This window comes from Gymnodraco acuticeps, unplaced genomic scaffold (genome assembly GCF_902827175.1).
Source record: "Gymnodraco acuticeps unplaced genomic scaffold, fGymAcu1.1, whole genome shotgun sequence".
NCBI classification, from domain to species: Eukaryota; Metazoa; Chordata; class Actinopteri; order Perciformes; family Bathydraconidae; genus Gymnodraco; species Gymnodraco acuticeps.
The window spans coordinates 358,565-381,713 of NW_022990951.1; the positions used below are offsets into that span (position 1 = coordinate 358,565).

General features: G+C 41.2%; 1 protein-coding gene across 2 annotated transcripts; it reads left to right on the forward strand.

The window, feature by feature from the left end:
• The first annotated feature begins 346 nt into the window (after positions 1–346).
• Positions 347–16,109, forward strand: LOC117558712 (zinc finger protein 583-like). 2 transcript variants are annotated; one of them, XR_004570854.1, is made up of 3 exons: positions 347–834; positions 1,477–2,225; positions 2,482–3,355. XR_004570854.1 is itself a non-coding variant. In XM_034235067.1 (2 exons), exons 1-2 carry the CDS (start codon positions 585–587, stop codon positions 15,337–15,339), a joined length of 1,221 nt encoding a protein of 406 aa, XP_034090958.1. In that variant the 5' UTR covers positions 347–584; the 3' UTR covers positions 15,340–16,109. The 2 variants fall into 2 exon arrangements, 1 of the variants encoding a protein (XP_034090958.1); XM_034235067.1 differs by lacking the exons at positions 1,477–2,225; positions 2,482–3,355 and adding an exon at positions 14,369–16,109.
• The last annotated feature ends 7,040 nt before the right edge of the window (positions 16,110–23,149 follow it).

The window sequence follows — 23,149 nt, forward strand, 5'->3', positions numbered from 1 at the left end:
CAATAAGTCAATCAACCATGAGGATGCAAACTCCGAACAGCACGAATGCTGCAAGAAAATTAGCTTCAGATAAACCAAACATTTGTAGCCTAATTGCTATACAGATATTTGATTTGTGTACTGCGACCTGTTTAGCTTAATGATGTTTATTTATTTTCCCTTTTTCCTTTATGATTATTTTCTGTTTGTTATATAAGTTATACGTTGTTTTTGGAAAGAGTGGTTTTATTATTGATTCAGTAGTAGGTGTTAAGGCAACGTCCCGAAGCCAATCGTTCTTAAAACCAAAAAGAAGAAATCCTTCCCGCTTTTATTTTGACGTCATCAAACCGCACCGGAAGTGAGGTTCCCAGCTCTTTCTAACCTGGATCGAGGTGGCGTCTCGTCGCTACGGTTCTCTCTCTCTGTGTTCCTGAGAAAGTGTGTGTGAGCTCCAGCACTACTGATCCATCATCTGTGTGTTTGGATAAACCTCTGAATGGACTGTGTGCTCTTTTTTCTGGAGCGTTTACCTCGGACTATAGGAGCTAGCTTAGCATGCTAGCTGGAAACAAGTTAGCAACACTAGTCAGATTGAGAGTTTGATGGACAGAGAAACGGTTTGTTTAACAGAGTTTGCAGGAAAAGGTGATCTAGTAAACATGAGTAAAGTCCAAATGCTGCTGTCGTTGAAGAAGCAGCGACTCACTGCTGCTGTTGAAGATATATTTGCTCTGTTTGAAAAAACGATAGCAGAGTACGAGGAGGAGCGGTCTCTTTCCAAAGAGGAGATCAAGAGACTCCAGAAACGACTGGACGCTGTTTTACAGCCTCAGCTTCGGATACACAGAGCAGGTCTGTTCCCTTTACCCTTAATTAACACTCTAAACTCTTCAGTAGCACTTTATTATCACATTAAAAACACTTTAGATCCTTTATCAGCACTTGCTGCAGGTAGTACATCCTGAAGTAAAAGTACAAACACCACACTGTGAAAATTAATCAATGTTTATTTATATAGCCCAATATCACACATGTTACATTTGTCTCAGTGGACTTCACAGTTTGTACAGAATATCAGTATGACAATACGACACCCTCTGTCCTTAGACCCTCACATCGTAAGTTTAAAGGGAAAAATGGGAGAAACCTCAGGGAGAGCAACAGAGGAGGGATCCCTCTCCCAGGACGGACAGACGTGCAATAGCTGCCGAGTGTAAATTGAAAAGATAATACATTTGCAAAACACTCCATTACAAGTTAAAGTACTGCATGCATTCATATCTTATTTAAGTAAAATTATGTAAGTAGTATTAGTAGTGCTGTCAAAGTTAACGCGTTAATTTTGGCGATTAATTTTAAACATTTAATGCATACAAATTTGTTAACGCAATTAACATGGTTTTGTTTACTTCCGGTGGCGGCTGACTGCTTCTGGTGGCGGCTGACCCATAACCTTTGGTCACTTGCGCGGGCAAACATCTATCCTAACTAAAGGAGAGTCTATGGCAGAAAGATGGATAAGGGCGGACTTTTAGGGGGAAAGTTTCATTTTCAAAAGTTGCCCGACGGCTCGTTGGACAAAACCAAGGCAATTTGCACAGTTTGCAAAGCCAAATTTAATTCCCACAGAAGTAGCACGTCTTTAGCGTATCACCTCAAAGCAAAACACCCTGCTGTCAACAACGATAATTATTTGGGCGTCACAGCGCATTTCATTGATCAAGACTGGAATCTGCAGTCGTTTGCACTTACTGTGAGTAAAACCGAGGAGTGACATTATGCCGAGGCATGTGCTAACCATTTTCTGGATGTTGCAAACGAATGGGAAATCAAGGAAAAGTTGACCGCACTCGTAACATGGTAGCTGCCGCGAGTCTACTTCCATTTGAACACCTGCCTTGCATGGCCCACAGTCTGCAAAGAACGGTCACAGTCTCACTTAAAAACAGTGGATTTGAAAGTGTTCTGGCCAAATGTCGCAAGATTGTCGGGCACTTTAAACATTGTCCATCTAACGCTCAGGAATTAAACGAAGAGCAAGTTGCACACAGACTTAAGCAAGAATCACTTGCTCAGGACGTTGCAACAAGATGGAATTCTACGCTGGAGATGGTAAAGAGGATGCAGAGAAACAAATCTCCACTGACCACTACCCTGGCGCAGCAAAAGACCAAGGTTGCCATGGTGACTGACCCGGAGCTTACCAAACTGCAAAAGCTGGAGGAACTACTTGAACCTTGCAAGTAAGTTATTTATTTCTTGTTTCTCCTCCCTCTCTTTCTCCCTATCTCCTGTGTACAGTATATGTGTACCGTTTTCTCTCCCTCCCTCTCTCTCCATCTCGTGTGTGTGTATGTTGTTTTCTCTCTCTCCCTCTCTCTTTCACCTGTGTGTGTATGCTTCTCTCACTCACACCTGTGTGTGTGTGCGTGCACTGGTTCTCTGTGTTGTTAATAAAGATTTACTGAAATGTTTAACACCTTGTGCTTTCCATTGCAGATATGTGACTGAACTGCTGGGGGAGAGCAGTATGTCTCCTGTTCAGTGGTCTTGCCAGCCTTACGCCACTTGTGCAGAGTTATGGAGCCCTCAGGTGATGATCCAGTTTATGTTCTGAGGTTCAAGAAGGCCTTTACCACAGACCTAGCTCAACGGAAGGATAGCACCAACCTCAAATGGCTGAAGATCACTACTTCCCTTGACCCTAGGTTTAAAGACCTTAAGTGCCTTACAAAAGATGAAAGGAGTGAGGTGTGGGCTTCAGTACGCGACCTGATGATGAGAGAGACACGTGCACATCAACCACCTGCTGAGACAACAGAGGAGCCGTCACCAAAGAAGAGGAGGAGGATGTCCATCTTGCTGTGTTCTTCTGATTCAGATACAGATGACAAGGAGGAGTCCATAGAGCATTGTCTGGATCGCTACAAAGCAGAGCCAAAAATGGACATAGAGGGGTGTCCACTACAATGGTGGTCAAAGAGAGAGGGAGCACATGCCAGGCTGGCACCCATTGCACGCAAGTACCTGTCAACCCCTGCAACCACAGTGCCTTGTGAGAGGTTGTTCTCACTCTCAGGCCACATCGTACAAAAGAAGCGAGCTTCTTTGTCCCCTCATAACGTAAACAAACTGGTATGCCTCAGTAACTGGCTGAATGTAAAGAAGGACAAAAGTAAATCATGTCTATGGAGTGAAAAATGTTCAATGTTCTGAATTATTTTTTGTATTTGCACTGAGCATATGTGCACCTTAAGCCATTAAAATGGTCTTTGAATTTAAATATACTTTCTCTGTGTTTATTCTACATTAATTTGATGATTTTACATAACTAAATATTCATTATAAGCTTCAGTCTTAAGTAGAAAAATGCAATTAATTTATTGATAGATTAATCGCGATTAATTACAGAAATTTGTGCGATTAATTAGTTAATTTTTTTTGTATCTATTGACAGCCCTAATTATTAGACACATGTACTTTATTATAATAATTAAAATGTATTTCGGTAGAGCAAACCTACCGAAATAAATATATTTATAAAAATACATACATTGAATAATATGCCATTTAATTTACTGATTTAAATATTACCCATACATGTAGGCACTAGTTGGTTAAATGTGACATACTTGATACTTTAGTTTTTTAATGTGCTTCTTTATTCACCTTTTATTTTTAAATGTGTAAAAGAAAAGAAAAACAAACACTTTGGATTAATTCAAATTGCGGGAGAATAATTCATAAAGAAATCAATTAATAAATATGTTCAATAATAAATTAAACACATCTAAAATGTTACTTGATAAAGAATAGGGGAACTAGTACAAAGGTCATTAAAAAACATTAATGTAAAATCTCATCAATGAATTATTGCCAACATGTATTTATAATATATTCTGTATATGTATGTATGCATGTATGTATATATATATTCACAGAATATATATTTTGAGAGAGATATACACTAGTATTAGACGCAGTCAAACGTTTGGACACATCTTCTCATTCAAAGATTTTTATTTATTTAAATTGGTTCTACTTTTTAGATTTATACTGAAGACATCAAAACAATAAAAGAACACATCGACTAGAATGATCTAGTAAACAAAAAAGTGTTAAAAAATCCAGAATATGATTTATATTTAGCTGGCTACTGCAGAAGGCTGTGGTAGCCATGCTGGTTAAGGGTGCCTTGAATTCTGAATAAATCACCAACAGTGACACCAGCAAAGCCCCCCACCACCATCTCACCTCCTCCTCCATGCTTCACGGTGGGATCCACTCATGCAGAAACCATCCGCTGACCTTCTCTGCGTCTCACAGAGACACGGAGGCTGGAACCAAAAATCTCTAATTTGGCCCCATCAGACCAAAGTACAGATTTCACTGGTCTAATGTCCAATCCTTGTGTTTCTTGGCCCAAACAATTCTCTTCTTCTTGATGTTCATCCTCAGTAGTGGATCTTTGCAGCAATTGGACCATGAAGGCCTAATTCATACTTTGTCCTCTAATGGCGCGTTTCCACTGCAGCGGGTAGCCCCGTTTAAGCGTCCTTAACCGTCCTCAAGCGGCCAGGCCGGTTTTTGGTGGCGTTTCCATATAGCCTAGTACCGGCCAGCGGGTACTTTTTCCCTCTTTTTCCGGCCTCATAAAATCGTGGTTCCCTCAGGCCAGGGCTGAACTAGTGACGTCAACACTCTCGACTGCTGATTGGTCAGAGAGAATCGTCACAAGATCGCGCGCGAGTTCATCCCTAGCGTCGCATATATATATCTAGAAGCAAGCTTGCAGCATTTTTATAAACATCATTTTGTAAACGGATGAGCTACAAAAATGGCTACGTCTAATAAGAAAAGCACACCGTGGTCGACCGAGGAGGTGACGACGTTCCTACATCTCATTGGGGATGATCAAATCCAGCTCGACGGAACAACTCGAAATGTGAACAAAAACAAAGCCGATCGCCTACACTGCGTTGCTACCCCAGGTCCTAAACTGTAATGGAAATGCGCCACGGCCTGGGCCGGCCAGCGAGGCAACCCGAGGCCAGAGCGAGGACGCTTAGGGACGCTTAAACGGGGCTACCCCGCTGCAGTGGAAACGCGCCATAACAGTGCATGTTAAAGGTCCCATGTCATGCTTTTCCTGTTATTACCTGTCCCCAGGGTTGGGTTGTAACGGAATACATGTAACAGCATTACGTAATCAGAATACAAAAATCAAGTAACTGTATTCAGCTCGCGTTACATTTGAAAAACGAGTAATCTGATTACAGTTACTTTCGTAAACCTGAAGTGAATACATTTTGGATTACTTATTGGAATTATTGGTGGAAAGATTTCCTCACAACATTTAATATTCATTACTAAAGGTACAGCCGAATCATCGCAGCGCACAAAACCTATTACCGCCGCAGATGGACCAAAAAAAGGGAGCGTTTGAAAAAAATTCGCGGGTCCGCTCAGTGAAACAATAACAGCGAAACATGGAGGAACACAAGTCTGCGTTTAAATCGTGTGTGTGTGGTTAAAACACATCAGCCTGCGGTTGCGCTTTAGCCTTTCTAATGATTCTGAAGGTAAACACAGTGAAGGCGGTGCGTGAAAGGCACAGCGCGCTCCTCTTCTCAGAGGCTGAGTTAACCCTCCCGCTGCCTCCTGGTGCTGCAGAGATTTCATGAAGTGAAGGAGGTTTTCCTTCTATAAAACAGCTGTGGGCAGCAGATACTGTGAGTGTCACAGACATGAATTCATAGATCAAGGCAGACTGGTGCACACACTCTCCTGTTTTGCCAATCCGGTGCTTAAACAAATATAGCTCTAAACCCCTGGCCGAAATGTCCTTAAAATGAAGTCCGAGTTCAACATTTTAATTCATGTCCTGCCAACACTGGCAGGACAGAAGGTGACACGTCCATTGTAAGCCGTGTCCCTCACTCCTCACACATCCCAAGCTACATCCCCAAAAAGTGTATTATGTTGTTACAGATGTTATGTTTCAGTTGTGCTCTTGATAAGCCATTAAAACAGTAAAAAGACGTTCAGTTTCCTTTTGCTTTTTGTGTCTCCTGTTCACCAAAACATACCCATCTGTGATGGAAAAAGAAAGTAATCTAAAATGAATCTGATTACTTTTTAAAGACACGTAACTGTAACTGTATTCGGATTACTTTCAGAGCCATGTAATCAGTAATCAGTAACTGATTACATTTACAAAGTAACCCTCCCAACCCTGCCCATCCCCTAGGGAGGGTCCGTGGTTTTCTACACAGACCCTCACTATTGCGTTAAGCGTGTTGTAACTTCCGGTTGTTGTTGTCACCTCCGGGTATCCTGTGTGCCTGTTCTGCTGCTGATAGCTTATATGATCTTAACTTAAATCGATCGTTTTAAAACTCTTGTTCAAGGCAACTGCCTCACGTTGTAATCACACGTTACTACAGCTTAAGCACTCACAACTCTCCTTCTTTTAGCGACTGTAACTCCACAGTTGCCTACACTCTTTTCGGGTTTGCTAACGGTAGCTACTTTAGCTTGATAGCTAAACCATGGCTCTTTCCCCACCCTCGGGTGCTATTTCCTGCTCTAACTGTCTCATGTTTGGTTATTCCCCTACCTCCTTTACTGGTACCGATACTAGGGATGGGAATTTGAAAGCAAATGTATATTCGAATATTCGACCCCCCCAAAAAATGGTTAACCGGTTAACCGAAATGTACATATCCTATAAAAATAAAAAAAAGATTATTTTTTTCCAAAACATTTTTTTCAATAACTTTTGGAAATAAATAAATACATGTTCAAATAAGTATAGAAACCAAGTCGAATTTGTCAAATGTATTGAACTGGTGATCACAGTTTGACAGCTATAGGCCTACAGCTTTCATGTGCTGAGGCGATTCACAATCAGGCCAGCTGTAGAGAAGACCCTCTCAGCTGGAACGGAGGTTGCGGGTATAGTATGTATATAAGTTTAATTTGGCATAGTTTGCACTCTACACCGCACTCACTAACCTGGTCGAAATATTTCCACACATTACTGCTTTTTGACACCGTCTGTTGTCTCTCCTGTCAAAATGTCTATGTACTTTGCCGCCACACACAGTTGCCAAGCAGCGCTTATTGTTGTTTAGGATGGCCACTCATGTGTCGCGAGTGTTGACAGGGGGCGGGGGAGCACGCTCATGAACTGTTAGCGCCGGAACCTCGCAACGGCTGCGGAGCGCATTTGGGCATAAGATGAGGTTTGAGTCTGCGTGATCGCGTGTAGGGAGGGGCAGCAGCCATATCATTAGCTAGAACTAGCTAGATCTGATGGATATCGACATAAACGCGAGTGAAGTATAACCAGACGCGAGAGAGAGAGATCAGCACCTGCAGCTCTGCCCGCTGTGAGGGACCGGCAAAAGGGAAGTGCTCACTATCACAGATTTTTTCAGATTTGTGAACAATATTTGAGAGAAATGGTTATTTTGTGTATATAGAAAATGTTTTAGATCTTTGAGTTCATCTCATGAAAAATGGGAGCAAAAACAAAAGTGTTGCGTTTATATTTTTGTTCAGTGTATATTGATTCTGACTTTTCTACATCCAGCTCACAGGTTTATCATTACTTTGAGAAAAAAGATTATTAATTTAACCCTTTTAGAAGGGAAGATATGGTCATTTGTTCTGGGAATGTCATTTTCGAGCCTGAGACCTGAAAAACAAGCTCAGGGCTAAACAGGTTAATAGATGAGAATAAGAATAATGCAAGATTTCTTTACAGCACTGCAGCCAGGCTGGCAGAGAGCCACAGCTCGATTGAGCCTTCTATTCCCATAGCACTCAGTAGTACCTCTTGCCTTAGACCAGTATAGTGTTATCAACAACTCCCGGAAACGTAAGTTCTAATATTACACTAGATAGTAAATTAGAATGATTTTCAGCCATAAACCTTGAACAATTAAATTCAATGATTCTCTCTTCTAAACCATCAACGTGGTAAAAGCTGTTAAAGGAAGTTTTTCCATTAATTAGCACTTCTTTATTAAATATTATGAATATGTCTTTATTATCAGGTTATGTTCCACAATCATTCAAAGTAGCAGTGATAAAACCTCTTCTTAAAAAGCACAACCTCGATCCAGAGGTTCTAGCCAACTATAGACCTATTTCTAATCTTTCGTTCCTCTCAAAAATTCTCAAGAAAGCGGTCGCAAAACAGTTGTGTGATTACTTAAAAAAACAATGATTTATTTGAAGATGTTCAGTCTGGCTTTAGAACACATCATAGCACAGAGACAGCTCTGGTTAAAGCCACAAATGACCTTCTAATAGCCTCAGACAAAGGACTTGTCTCTATTCTTGTCTTGCTCTATCTCATTGCTGCATTTTATACTATCGACCATGATATCCTATTGCAAAGACTAGAGCACTTAGTTGGCATAAAGGGAACTGCTTTAGGCTGGTTTAGGTCCTATCTATCTGAACGCTCTCAATTTGTATGTGTCAACGATTAATCTTCCATGTAAACCAAAGTTAGTCATGGAGTGCCACAGGGCTCAGTGCTTGGACCTATTTTGTTCACATTATATATGCTTCCATTAGGCAATATTATAAGGAATCATTCTGTAAATGTTCATTGTTATGCGGATGATAGTCAACTATATTTATCAATCAAGCCTGATGAAATGAATCATCTAAATAAAATTCAAGACTGCCTCAAGGTATTGTTGTCACAATACCAATATTTTGGTTTTGATACCGATACCAAGTCAAGAATTGCGATTCCGATTCTTTTTCGATACTTTTCTTAAAAAAAGGGAAAGTCTTAAATGTAATTATTGTGCTTTATTTCACACCAGAACCATAACCATAACACAAACGTTTAAACAATGAGAACAATAAATAAAATAAATGACAATAATTCGTATTAAATAAAAATAAGCATCATCTCAAACTACTTTTTTGTCAAAATAGATTTGTATATTAAACAACAGAAATGACATTCAACACAATGAGGTCTCCGACAAAAAATAGAACATAACCTCACTGTCAGAGATATAGCTAAATACTTCCAAATTTCGCTTCTGGCATCTTTTTTGTCAACAAGCTGAGGCGCAGCGGCAGTTGCACTCCCACTTGCAGCCATGCTTCTCGTTTTCTCACATGCTCTGGCAGCTAGCGCGTGCACGAGAGAGGGGAGGCACTTAGAGCGTGCTTGAGAGGGGATGGACTGCAGGCACGGCCGCAGTGCAGGGAGTGGAAGCAGAGCGCTGAACACACACACGTAACGGCGCTTTCTCACCGGAGTACTTTTCCCCGTCATTCTTAAAGTACCGATACTAATGAAACGGAGGAATCATAACGTTTTTAACGGCAGGGTATCGCGGTACCTTTCAAGTATCGGTACACCGTGCAACACTAAAAAAAATGACATTCCCAGAACAAATGACCATATCTTCCCTTCTAATTGGTTAAATTAATAATATTTTTTCTCAAAGTAATGATAAACCTGTGAGTTGGATGTAGAAAAGTCAGAATCAATATAGATGTTTTTTATTTGAAAGAAAATTCAGATTGAACATGGTAAAAAACTGTAAATTATAGTGTCCGTCCAAAAAATATTTTGTACTTGTAGTGAAAACTAACCTTGGATGATGGTTTAGTAGACTAAAAGCTTTATGAATCCAAAGTACAACATATAATAAGTACCCTGTATCAAGATTGATGCAAAACAAGTGATATTTGACCTTTTTAGACAGATTTAGCAAAACCTCTTCTGGGACCATTTGGGTGGATTTTCCATATCTCTGGCCCCCCTTGTTCAATTTTGACATGTGACATCTCTTTTTGACCGTTAGAGCCAATAGAATCCAAGGGAAATCGTCCCGCACACACTCATGTTAAAAAAAAAAAGGTTGCATCTCTGTGCATGCTAGCTTGCAGCAGAGGGGAGAAATATCGCTGCTCTGATATCAAGCTACGGAAAAGCTGTTTTATTGCTTATGGATTATCAGAACATTTCAAAGGGGACGCAGTCACATTGGATTAACCTATGGATTAACTACACCATCGTTTTGATCGTTTTAATGCCATTGAAGCCTTGAACCAGTTTAGACCAGACAAAGACGAAGGTAAGCCATGTTAGCACTGTGGGCTACCTAGCGCCACTTGTTTTGATGTACGTTTTTGTTGATAACGTCGCGAGTTTGTATCTTTCAGTGTTGAGGTGGGCACCGTTAGATTTTGTGTCTCCTTGCGATCATAAACGATGTGTTGGATGTGCACCTAGGGAAATAATAATAAGGAATAATAATAAGGGAGCTAGGAGTGATTATCGGTGCAGTAATAGGTTAGCATTTTCCGCTCAGGGGTCATTTAGATGCTTCTTATGAGACTTGTGTTTTGTTTTGGTAAAAATGGTTTGTATCGTCAGTTAGCTGAGATTATTCCCGTTAATCTGGTATAACACATTAATAGGTTCTTAAATATTAAGATTTCCTGAGACACAGTGTCGTGACCACATTACTCCTGTTCTGGCTGCCTTACACTGGCTCCCTATAGAACATAGGATAGAATTTAAAATTCTTCTTCTCGCCTACAAAGCCCTTAATGGGCAGGCGCCATCTTACCTTAAAGAACTCATTATACCCTACTGTCCAACTAGGGTATTGCGTTCCAAGAATGCAGGGTGGTTGGTTGTTCCTAGAGTCTCTAAAAGTACAATGGGAGCCAGAGCCTTTTCTTATCAAGCTCCATATTTGTGGAATCAGCTTCCAGTTTGTGTTCGGGCGGCAGACACCCTATCCGTTTTTAAGAGTGCGCTTAAGACCATCCTTTTTGATAAAGCTTATAGTTAGGGCTGATTAGATTCAGCCCCTAGTTTTGCTGCTATAGGCTTAGTTTGTCGAGGGACACCTTACTTCTTCCTTCTCTCTGTCTGTACCTGTGTACTCTCATGTTCCGAATAACCCAGCTTCCCCAAATTTTCTTTTTGGTGTCTATCTACGGCGGGATCCTGAGTCGTGGCTGATCCTGTTGCTGTGGTCCTGAGTCCTGGATCGCAAGCCCTGGATCTTGAGTCGTGGCTGTGCCTGTTGCTGTGGTCCTGGATATAGATACATTTGTATTCATTGGGATAAACCCCTTGAGATGCACCATCTCGTTTTCAAGGGGGTCCCGACAATAGCAACAACTTACAGACATACATAAACAAAAAGACAAAATGCAAAACATGACACACAAGACAAACAACATATAGTCTGTTAAGTAAAATTCAAGCAATGCACACAATCATTACAATTTGAGACAGTTGAGCAAATCAGTTTCATCAATATCAGTTAATAACAAGTACAGACCAGTTGAAAGTGAGATAACAATGCATGTTTAAATATATCCAATGATGCAAGAGATCTAATAGCAGTAGGTAAAGTATTCCAGTCTGTTGGGGCTTTGAAAATGAACGCTCTTCTGCCAATCAATTTTTTTGCAGAGGGGACAAAGAAATAAATCTGAACAGAATGTCTAACTTGATGATTTGGTGAGTAGGGTACAAAATACTGCTTTAATTAAGGGGGATAGTTAAGATAAATGCATTTAAATATCAGCTGATATCCTCGTGGATTCATCTTCTTATTATAGACACACATGTATTTCCAAACATTTGGACTACCTATGTTGTAAATGTATTATCTTTTCAATTTACACATGGCATCTATTGCACGTCTGTCCGTCCTGGGAGAGGGATCCCTCCTCTGTTGCTCTCCCTGAGGTTTCTCCCATTTTCCCCTTTAAACTGTGGGTTTTCTCCGGAAGTTTTTCCTTGTACGATGTGAGGGTCTAAGGACAGAGGGTGTCGTATTGTCATACTGATATTCTGTACAAACTGTGAAGTCCACTGACACAAATGTAACATTTGTGATATTGGGCTGTATAAATAAACATTGATTGATTGATTTATTGTGTGTTATGTAGCTTTTTCTGCAAACGGTCTGCAAAATCACAAACCCTCAAAGTACACCCTGTAGCGAGTAAAACTCAAACACAGAAAAGACATGTATATTGTTACGACCCGCCCTCTACTCCGTGGTAGTGGCTTGTGGGGATCTGCAACATAAAATAATGCACGCAAAAACCAGTACTTGATAACGATCATTTATTGAAGTACAGCCGTTTACTCACACAAGCAATCTGGCAAACGAAAAGAGGTCTGGAGGACTGGCCAAAAGAAACAAACAGAATGAGGGAACCCGAGCCAGCTACACCACGGGCCGTAGGACCCAGAGTTTCCCTCCCCTAACCAGGAATCAAATAAATACCCTATGGGAAACAAAATAAAGCGTGCAGCAGGGAGACAGAAAAGACAACAAGGAGGGGAGCACATAACATCTATGCTGCCCCAGAACGCCTCGTTGGAGATTTTTCTTTTTCCATTTTTTCCTTCCGGGGCATACTGTCGTAACGAAGTCCAAATGGACCAATCCGCGGAGCTCCACACACACACACACACACACACTCACTTACTCACTCAACCTTATCTTTTCTCAGCCGCGGTGCTGCGCGGAGCTCCTTACACAAACACACTCAAACCCAGGTTGTGAGTGTGTGTGCTCAGGCTTAGCTCCACAGTGTCTCGCTGTCTCGCAGCAACCAGGAAACGACACCAGTAATCCAGCTCCTCGAGCCTCAAAGGGCGGAGCAGCGAGCCCTGCAACATCCCGCCAACACTGCACCCTGACCCAACGCAGCATTATCATCTGTTTGTCATTACTGGTGTCATTTTCTGGTTGCTAACAAACGCCATTGTAAAACATAAACACTGATGTTCCGCTGTAACGGTGGTGGACTCATCAAAACAGAGTGGGCGAGCTGACCAATCAGAGCACAGTGGGCTCATAGGGAGGGGAGGGGGGGGCAGGAGCTAGCATTCGATGCTTTTTGCGACTGCACTTGAGGATCGGTCGTTTGTCTTTACTGGGTTGAGTCGTTCTTGCTATAATATGGATTACAACAGCCGTCAAATAGGGCTTTCCACTGTGCACTAACTCTACCTCTGCACAACACAACTGATGGTCTCAAAGACATTCAGAAGGCAAGTAATTCCACACATTGACTCTTGACAAGGCACAGGTGTTAATTGAAAACCATTCCAGGTGTCTACCTCATGAAGCTGACTGAGAGAAGCCAAGAGTTTGCAAAGCTGTCATCAAGGCAAAAGGGGGCTACTTTGAAGAATCTAAAATAAAAATCATATTCTTGATTTTTTTATTTTTTTTATTTGTTAACTAGATAATTCCATGTGTGTTCTTTCATGGTTTTGACGTCTTCAGTATTAATCTACAAGTAGAAACACAACAAAAAACATTGAATGAGAAGGTGTCCAAACTTTTGACTGGTACTGTATATAAAAAACACACATTTTAATAAGAACGAGATCGCGGATACAAGCGGCCGAGATGGGTTTTCTCCGCAGGGTGGCTGGTGTCTCCCTTAGGGATAAGGTGAGAAGTTCGGTCATCAGGGAGGGACTCGGAGTTGAGCCGCTCCTCCTTCGCGTCGAAAGGAGCCAGTTGAGGTGGTTCGGGCACCTAGTTAGGATGCCACCTGGGCGCCTCCCTAGGGAGGTGTTCCAGGCACGTCCAGCTGGGAAGAGACCAAGGGGTAGACCTAGGACCAGGTGGAGGGATTATATCTCTTCGCTGGCCTGGGAGCGCCTTGGGATCCCCCAGTCAGAGCTGGTTGATGTCGCCAGGGAAAAGAAAGTTTGGGGCTCTCTGCTGGAACTGCTACCCCCGCGACCCGACCACGGATAAGCGGGAGAAGATGGATGGATGGACATTTTAATATTTAGCAGATTCCCTCATCTCTAATCATTTATACACGCGCAACTTTGAACATGTAAAGCAGTAAAATGCAACATACGAAATAATCAAGAAACATCATAAATTAAACACTGACAGGGAACATTTTACAGCACCATCATTACTTTACATAAGAAGGTACCGTAACATTTTCTGTTACTACTTGCATACTTTTACTTAAATAAGGTTTGAATGCAGGATTTTAATTTGTCACAAGAGTATTTTAATTGTATACTGTAGGCGTAGTGTATCTCTGAACGATCCCAAATACAATTCCTTGTTTACATTGCATCTAGTGCTACGCCAGAAGAAAAAACCCTTTTTCATTTTTAACTGGAAGTGGAAAGGGGCTGGGCTACATAAGGTGAATTGAGACAACACAAATACACAATAGACGGGACTAAGAAAAATAATGTGAAAATATTAAAACAAAGGCATTAATTAGGGCTGAAAAATGTCTCCCATTGTAATGGCGATTAGATTTTTAAATGCTAACACTTAACAGTTTGTTCTGATTGTGTGATTCCTGTTTCCTGCAGATGTCCAGCTGCTGGTGGTGGTTAAAGAAGAGCTTCTCCCTGACCAGCAGGAGTGGAGCACCAGTCTGGACCAGAAGGACCCAGAGCCCCCCCCACCCATTAAGCAGGAACAGGAGGAACTTAGGATCAGTCAGGAGGGAGAGCAGCTTCAGGAGCTGGAAGAGGCTGATATCACCAAGTCCACTTTCACTCCTGACCCTGTGAAGAGTGACGATGATAAAGAGAAACCTCAGTCCTCACAGCCTCATCAAAGACAAACTGAACACATGGAAACAGAAGCTGATGGAGATGACTGTCGAGGACCAGAACCAGCCAGGAACTCAGATCCAGAGGGCAGTTTACAAACAAAGACTGAGGACGACACTGAAGAGTCTTCTGAACCTGACACTGGAGACTCTTCTGAACCTGACACTGGAGAATCTTCTGAACCTGACACTGAAGACAGTGCTGATTGGAAAGAGACCAGAGAACCTGCCTCAGTTTCAAACTCACTGAAAAATAGACATGAATCTGTCAGTGATCCACAACATAGTGCTGAAAATAAACTATTCAGCTGCTCACTTTGTACCAAATATTTTGCACGGAGTGGAAATTTAAAAAAACACATGAGAGTCCACACAGGAGAGAAACCATTCACCTGCTCAGTCTGTAAGAAAGCTTTTTCACAGAGTGGAGGTGTGAAGGCACACATGAGAATCCACACAGGAGAGAAACCATTCACCTGTACAGTCTGTAAGAAAGCTTTTTCACAGAATGATCGTTTAAAGACACACATGAGGGTCCACACAGGAGAGAAACCATTCAGCTGCTCAGTCTGTAAGAAATATTTTGCAATGAAAAGAGATGTAAAACGACACATGAGCGTCCACACAGTAGAGAAACCACACAGCTGCTCAGTCTGTAAAAAAACATTTTCACGGAGTGATAATTTAAAGACACACATGAGAGTCCACACAGGAGAGGAAAAATAGAGCTTCAATGTTTGTGACAAAAGATTTGAATGGCATAATCGTTTCAAAAGACACAAGTGTGTTGGTCGTCAGCTGCTATAACTGTAAGGGAATACATTTGTCTATTTTGTATCCTGATGACCTAATGCCGTTACATGTAATACGGTACTCTCTAAGCCTGATTTAACCCACCTGCAAGTAGCGTCTTAATGCAAGCGTTTTGTAAAGTGATGCTAGACCAAAAACGTGCTGTTGGGTTGTGTGCTCTTTCCAGGACGGTGTATGTAGCCTACTCAAAGATTGTTTATGAAATCAGAGCTTCACTCTGTTTTTGTTGTCTAAACGCCAACAGAGCGATATGTCTCCTTTCCCAGTGATGCAAATTAGTCGCTTTTCGGCGCCTCCCGCTTTTTTAACGCTGATTTGGGTGACTTGTGTAATTCGTGGAGAACCGAAGAGTTTTCATTTTGAGGGGGGGGGGGGATCCGTCAGTCAGTCCGTCCGTCCTTCCGACTGACGGACAACTTCTCACTTCGAAAAAGAAGAAATCTAGATTGCAAAATAATTAAACAAGCGAGTGCCTGTTTTTCCTGGCCAAGGACAGGTTCCTTGAACACAACACGAGCGTAACGTGTCTTCACGCGGTTATGTCTCGTCTGAAAGGAGTGTAGACTACTAGAGTTCTGACAGAGAGCACTGGAACGCCGCTCCAGCTCTTCAAATATTGCAGTACCCATAAGGAGCCGTACACATGCCGCAGCGTTTGCGTGGCTGTGTCTTTAGATGCAGTGGCGTTTTCTCCCGGAGGCCAAGGGAAGCCAGGCTTCCCCTGTTTTTTCGGATTGTAGTTATAATTTAAATAAATAAATAAAAACACTTTGTTTTGTTTCGATAATTCTCCTTTGCTGTGTGTTGCTGCCGGCCTGTCTCTCCCCCATTCTCATTGAGTATTTTACAAAGAGTGAAATAAACAGCGCCCCTGTAGATGTTATGGTGAAACAGTAGATTGCACTCACTGTTGCGAGAGGAGGCCAGCCGAATCTGGCTTCCCGTGGTGACAAAAAATTGAGGGATTGACCAATCAGATGAGGCTCACGTGATGCCCCTGCCAACCTGTGATTGGTCAGGGCCATGCCAAGGGAAGCCAGAGTTGGCTGGCCTCCTCTCGCAACAGTGAGTGCAATTTACTGTTTCACCATAACATCTACAGGGGCGCTGTTTGTTTCACTCTTTGCCTCACAATCCAATCAAATCGCATCAACTTAGTGTTGCAGTGAATCGTCCTGAAGTCCGGTGTCAGTACCAGATATGTTCGGGCTACCAGATATGTTCGGGTGTATTTCCGTCGCATCCGTCGTCCGTCATATTCGTCATATTTTACGGCAACTCAAGAGGGCCATCACGGTCAAATTCCGAACATTTAAACATAGCCGACACTTCATTCTTTACTTTGTCCGTTATTATATGTAGAAGATTATACTTTTTCTCCGTCATGTTGTTTCCTTAGCAAGAACTTCAAACAGGCATAGCCTACACTTCATTCTTTACTTTGTCCGTTATTATATGTAGAAGATATTAATTTTTTCTCCGTCATGTTGTTTCCATAGCAATAACTTCAAACAATAACAACTAATCGCTAGCCGCAAAGCTAGCTTCACAGCCACTGCTCCGTTTTCGGAGACTTTGCACACGTTTTTCACAAACATTTTCACACGCTAGGAGTACTTCCATTCGCTTCGTCTTGATCTGTAGATGTGATTTGATGTGTCGTGTGTCCCCCAACTCCTCTCCAAAGTTCAGATATTTAATAAAATACTCAGGGGAGTTTCCTGAATTGTCATGCCCAAAGCTAAGCACTAGGCCCTGGGTAAATTAAGAGGCTGATCTCGGGCACTTTTGTCCACTTTCCCTGGTGGTCGAAACTCAAGCCAGACATCCCTGGAATCGTCTCAGAGTAGATGATCAGTGGGGCCTTGTTTTTACTGAATAATGTGTTTTTTTATGATGAATTCAAATATGAGCTTATTTTTAGGATTTTCGGAGACTTTGCACACGTTTTCACAAACATGTTCACGCTAGGAGTATGGGAGTACTTCCATTCGCTTCGCCTTGATCTGTAGATGTGATTTGATGTGTCGTGTGTCTCCCAACTCCTCTCCAAAGTTCAGATACTATATAAAAATACTAAAAGGTAAATAAAACATTAAACATAATGACAAAATAACAACCTGAAATATATGTATTCTATCTACACATTTCGTAATTATCTAATCTAGTGGCCTTATAAAAGTGTTGGCTAAAGTAACGCAGAATATATATATTTTTTAATTGTAAATAATTAGAAACATTATTTATGTGCACAAGTACATGGGACCCCACCATAGCACCCCACACATAACAAGCTGTCCCGAGTTCCTCCGGCTGCAGTTCCGCAGACGGCCGGTATGTGGCAGCAGAGCGCTGGGAGCAGAGGGAGGTGAGTATATGACGGATATGACGGAAGACTGATGCGACGGAAATACACCCGAACATATCTGGTAACCCGAACATATCTGGTACTGACACCGGAAGTAAGCTGCGCTCGGTTTCCCTCGACAAAAAAGGAATGGGATTTCTCCATAGGATTTAGGAAAATAGCTCGAAATAAGGTCAGTGGAAAACGAAAAAAGGAGCGAATCGAACGTAAAACGTTAAAGGTCTCCTGATTTAGTTTGTGAATGAATGCTTATTAGAGTTTCGGCTGGAGAGTGCGTGCGGACCTGTCGGTTAGATAACAGGCGTGTGTAAGTCCTGCATCTGATAAAAATGTGTCTAAAATGATACCGGGTGCTGTAATCATTCATCTGGTTACGTTATTACATTGACCACCACACCCCCGACCCAAAAGAAAGGACGTATTATTGGCTTCCCCTAATTTTTTTCCCATGCCACGCTACTGTTTAGATGTAAGCACAGTGGCGATCTGTTGTTATTAGCATCTGGTTAGCTAGCTATGCTAACGAATTTAAAGAGCTTTTCTACAACAAGGTGGAAGAGAGCTCTCTCCTGAGAGGCTCAAATAACCTCAGCTCAGTGAGGTTAAGGCACACCTTGATATCATTATAGTTATTGATGAGACATTAGAGACTAAATGAAAAACGGGTATAAAATACTATATGACAGTGACAAAAAAGTTGTTAAAAATAACAAGAATAGAGTTTAAAAGGGAGTGATTTATAAAATATCCAAAAAGAAAAATCTGCTTACAGTTCTGTTTCATATGGGTGTTGAGAGATGTATCCATAGATCTCCTCATGTTGCTCTCAAAGTGCACCAGATTGATGCTTTTAACTTCAATATTTGAAAAAAAAAATCTTCCCGGGGGAGCATGCCCCCGACCCCCCTAGAGGAGGTTAGGTCCCCCCCACTTAAATCATGTTTACATGGATAGGATACTACATAAATGTGCACACATCTTGTGCCCATATCTTTCTGTTTTGGTGGTCATGCCACACCGTGCACGTGAATGCATGCATGCGCGAGTCATGGTAAGATATATGGATTAAGAGGTTGCTTTTTCTTTGCACAACATGAAAGAAAGGCCAAATGAATGGGCTGTGATTTTAGTTTTTTTAAGCAGTGGTTGAGTTCAATAATTTGTACGGCCCTCGGAGGATGTTGTAAAAATTGAAAGGAAAAAGGTTCCCCACCCCTTTTGTAAATAATAATAAAAACCCTTGATTTATAACTTAACATCTCTCTCTCCTATTGATCTGAGTATATTATAAAGAATAGCCAGTTAATTGAAGCATTAGCACAGGCCTTTGTCAGATGGTATATTACGCTGCTTTTTTCTGTTTTGAATAGTTCTCTCTTTTTTCACCATACCTGTGTTTGCATCACTGCTTTCCAGCAGATGGCATACATGTTACATCATCCAGTTCAACTTTCATCCATGTATTAATGATTCAAAACAGCAATGTTTAAGATATGGCTAGTAATTGACTATTTCAACAGAATGTGAAGAGGTTACAGTCTTGAGGCCATGTCCAATATGTTTATGTTTTGTTTGATCAAATCTACTGAAATGAGCTTTCAATGACTAAATTATTCTTAATTACTGTCATTACATCATGGGTTTGCATTGCAATATTAGAATGCATAAAACCCAACTTTATTTCTTCCAAGTTGCGGGTGTTCATTGTTTAGAAGTCCGCTGTGTTTCATCCAAGCTTGCACTTCGTGCTCCGATAATGCTGAAAGTATCTGTTGTATGCTTTACCTGCTCCAGTAACAAAAGTGTAATTCACTGGACAGAGACGAGATAGTGGATGGATCCAGAGGAGAGCCAGAAGATAGTCTGCATAGAGCCTTCAGGTTCTGAAAATGATCAGGGATAGAGCTAGAAAAAAACTCCAAAAACCTGAATAGAGCTAGAAGATAGCCAGTACAAAGCCAAGAAAGACCCAGTAGAAAGACAGGAAGGAGCCAAAAGAGTTTGTATTTTTTAATATTGAAGCTCTTCTCTTAAGATATTAGAACTTTCTATCTCAACATGTATCCTTTTATTCCAATTTAAAAAATACTTACATTTTTGCTGCCAATTATTGAGATTGTTTCACAGCTTTATCTTAAATATTTAGACTTGTTTTCTTCACATATAGATTACATAGGGTGAACAGCACGATCCACTCTGCTGGATTCTGCCCAAATCGGCTCAAAATGCATGCAAACATCTCGCTTTATCCATACTCCTGCAGTTGTATTGTTCTGGATTCATAATGAAGTGTATTAGATGTTATGCACTCTTATTGTTATGCATTTTAATATAAAGTGAAATACCCATAAAAAAAGTCAGAAAAGAAAAGGGACTCACTTAAGGAAAAAGGTTCTGAACCAGTGAGAGTTCTTCATTTGCACATAAACATGGTCAAATATTTAAAGTTGTGACCAGATGATGTCCTCTGCACACATTTTACGCTTTGCATTTTATCGATTCATTTTGCCTTTTATACCACACTGCAAGTCTGACATTTATTAATGAGACGACTGGAAGTTACACTGCAGATTTAAACACTTATAAACACAGCTCAAGTCTTTCAAAGCTAGAAGTATTCAAGCATAAAAATCAGTGCCTGTTAAATCAAAGGGAAAGCAATCATCTAAGACAACATTTGTGAAGAGGATAAGATCAACTCAGCGTACAAGACACATCAATCTTGTGATTTTTGGTCATAATCTAGGCTCTATGTTCACATAGAGAAGGATATTACAGTGTTTGAGGGCCTATGTCGGTTAAAAGCCTGCGGAAGGGTGTATTAGTCCGGGAAATAACTCATAATAAAGTTGTAAATCAACAAGAAAGAAACTGTGATAGTGTTTGAAGCTTGTTCTCCCCAAGCTCTCCTACGTGATGTCCGGCTGGTGTTACTTCGTCTGCCTGGTGGAGTTCAACAACGACTCAAACCGGTTCCAGGTGGACTGCAAGCTGTCGGAGCTTTTCCAGCTGCAGGACTACAACCTGCCCTCCGTCCTGGAGTCCTTCACCGGATGGGTAAGACTCTCCTGACCTTCATCTGTCCTTCCTGTTTTCTGGCATCACAAGTCATATAAACATGAATTTAACTATGAAACAATAAAATCACTATATTGCAAATCCAATAATGTATTTGTGGCGCAACCTTTCAAACACTTCAATTGTGTCAGCTATGTTATTTAGTTTTAATCCTGTGTTACTCATTAAGTAAAGTTAAAATATATCTAAATGTTGTTTCTAGAGTACACATTAACAGAACCGAAGTCCCGTTTAACACCAGGTTTTTATCATACGTTTGAACCTCATTATATTTTTCTCGCCCCGGTTTGATTTTGAAACTAAAAGCCTCGGGATGCAAGTCCTATTTTAGCAAAAATAACAGTAACTAGTTTAGTTTGATTGAACTGCTGGTCTTTGTTTCAGTCTGACACATGTTCCTTGTCTCTGCAGACCACGGTGCGTCTGTATCCGTTCCAGATCCACAGCATCGCTCTCTCCTCCTTCTCCTCCATCATGGGACTCTTCGGAGGATTCTTCGCCGGCGGCTTCAAGAAAGCCTTCAAGATCAAAGTAGGGATTTCTGACACGTGTTTTGCTTCAAAACAATCCAACTCTCTCTTTTAATGTCTGTTGTCTTTGCTCCATTTATATTATACCCATAGCAGCAGTCTGATCACATGTACTGTTCTTCCAGGATTTTGCCAACACCATCCCGGGTCACGGTGGTATTATGGACCGGTTCGACTGCCAGTACCTAATGGCCACATTTGTTATCGTCTACATTGCCAGCTTCATCAGGTAAACACACAGCTATGGTTTGTTAATATGTTTTATAACCTAATTAGCAATGTACAGTGATAGTGAAGGAATTCATCATCAAAGTTAAAACAAAATCAATAAACAAATCTATTTTGGCCTCTGACATTGCCTTAAATGGTTTTAATGTGTATGGTACCGACCGGCCTAATAAAGGTGGTGGCGTTGCCATTTATGTTAAGAATAAGTTCAGTGTAACCACATTAGTTTCCAAATCGATCAGTAAGCAATTTGAATTTTTAGCCATAAATATAGAAGTGGCAAAGGGTCAACAGGTCATGGTAGTGAGTTGTTACAGACCCCCCTCAGCTGTCAAAGACTCCTTGTCTTCACTAGCAAATCTTTTATCACAACTAGACTACAAGGAAATAGTGCTACTTGGAGATTTTAACTGGGACTGGTTAACTGCAGTGTCAGAGGATTTTAAAAACCTTTGTATCTCTTTGAATGTTACTCAGATTGTTGACAGTCCTACTCGCCCTAATATTAAGTCCCCTAATAAATCCTCCCTAATTGATCTCATTTTAACTAATGTTCCCCATACATATTCATCTGTGGGAGTATTTGCAAATGATCTGAGCGATCACTGTGTTGTAGCCACAATTAGGGACACTAAGGTCCAAAAGGTTAAACCTCGCATTATCATTAAGAGAGACAAAAAACATTTTGTTGAGCAGGGTTTTGTGCATGATCTGTTTGATTGGGGTAAAATCGATCTGTGTGCTGATGTGGAAACCGCATGGTCTTATTTTTATCTTGGTTTTATGGAGGTCATTGATAGACATGCACCCCTGCGTAAATTTAGAGTAAAGGGACGAGACAATCCTTGGTTTTCTGCTGAGCTGTCTAGTCTCCATCATGAGAGAAACAAGGCCTGGGCAAAGGCTAGGCAATCAGGCTCAGAGGTAGAGTGGCTGCATTTTAGGCAGCTAAGGAATAGCTTCACTTCAAATGTCAAAAGTGCAAAGTCGAAGTACTATTTGTCAGTTACCACAGAAAACCTAAATAATCCTAGGAAATTTTGGAAAGCAATAAAATCGATATCCACCGGTGAGATCCGTAATGAGCTACCTCCGTGCCTTACCACAGCATCTGGCACTATATCGGACAGGGCCACTATGTTAAATTGCTTTAATGAGCATTTTGTGTCCTGCGGTTCTATGTTTGATTCTGTTCCTAACTCTGCTTCTGTGAACACCCCAATCCGTGACTCTGAACAATGTGGTCTGGAAAACCCTTTCAGTTTTACTCCTTTTACTGTCAATGTTGTTCATGAAGACTTATCTAAGCTAGATCCTAAGAAACCGGCTGGCCCGGACAATGTAGAACCTTTCTTTTTAAAGATAGCTGCAGATTTTATTGCTCTTCCTCTCACTACTCTTTTTAACCTCTCCCTCAGCACAAATGCAATTCCAAAAGTATGGAAGTCAGCTTATGTCTTGCCTTTACTAAAAGGAGGGGAGGCAACTATTTTAAATAACTATAGGCCAATCTCTAAAT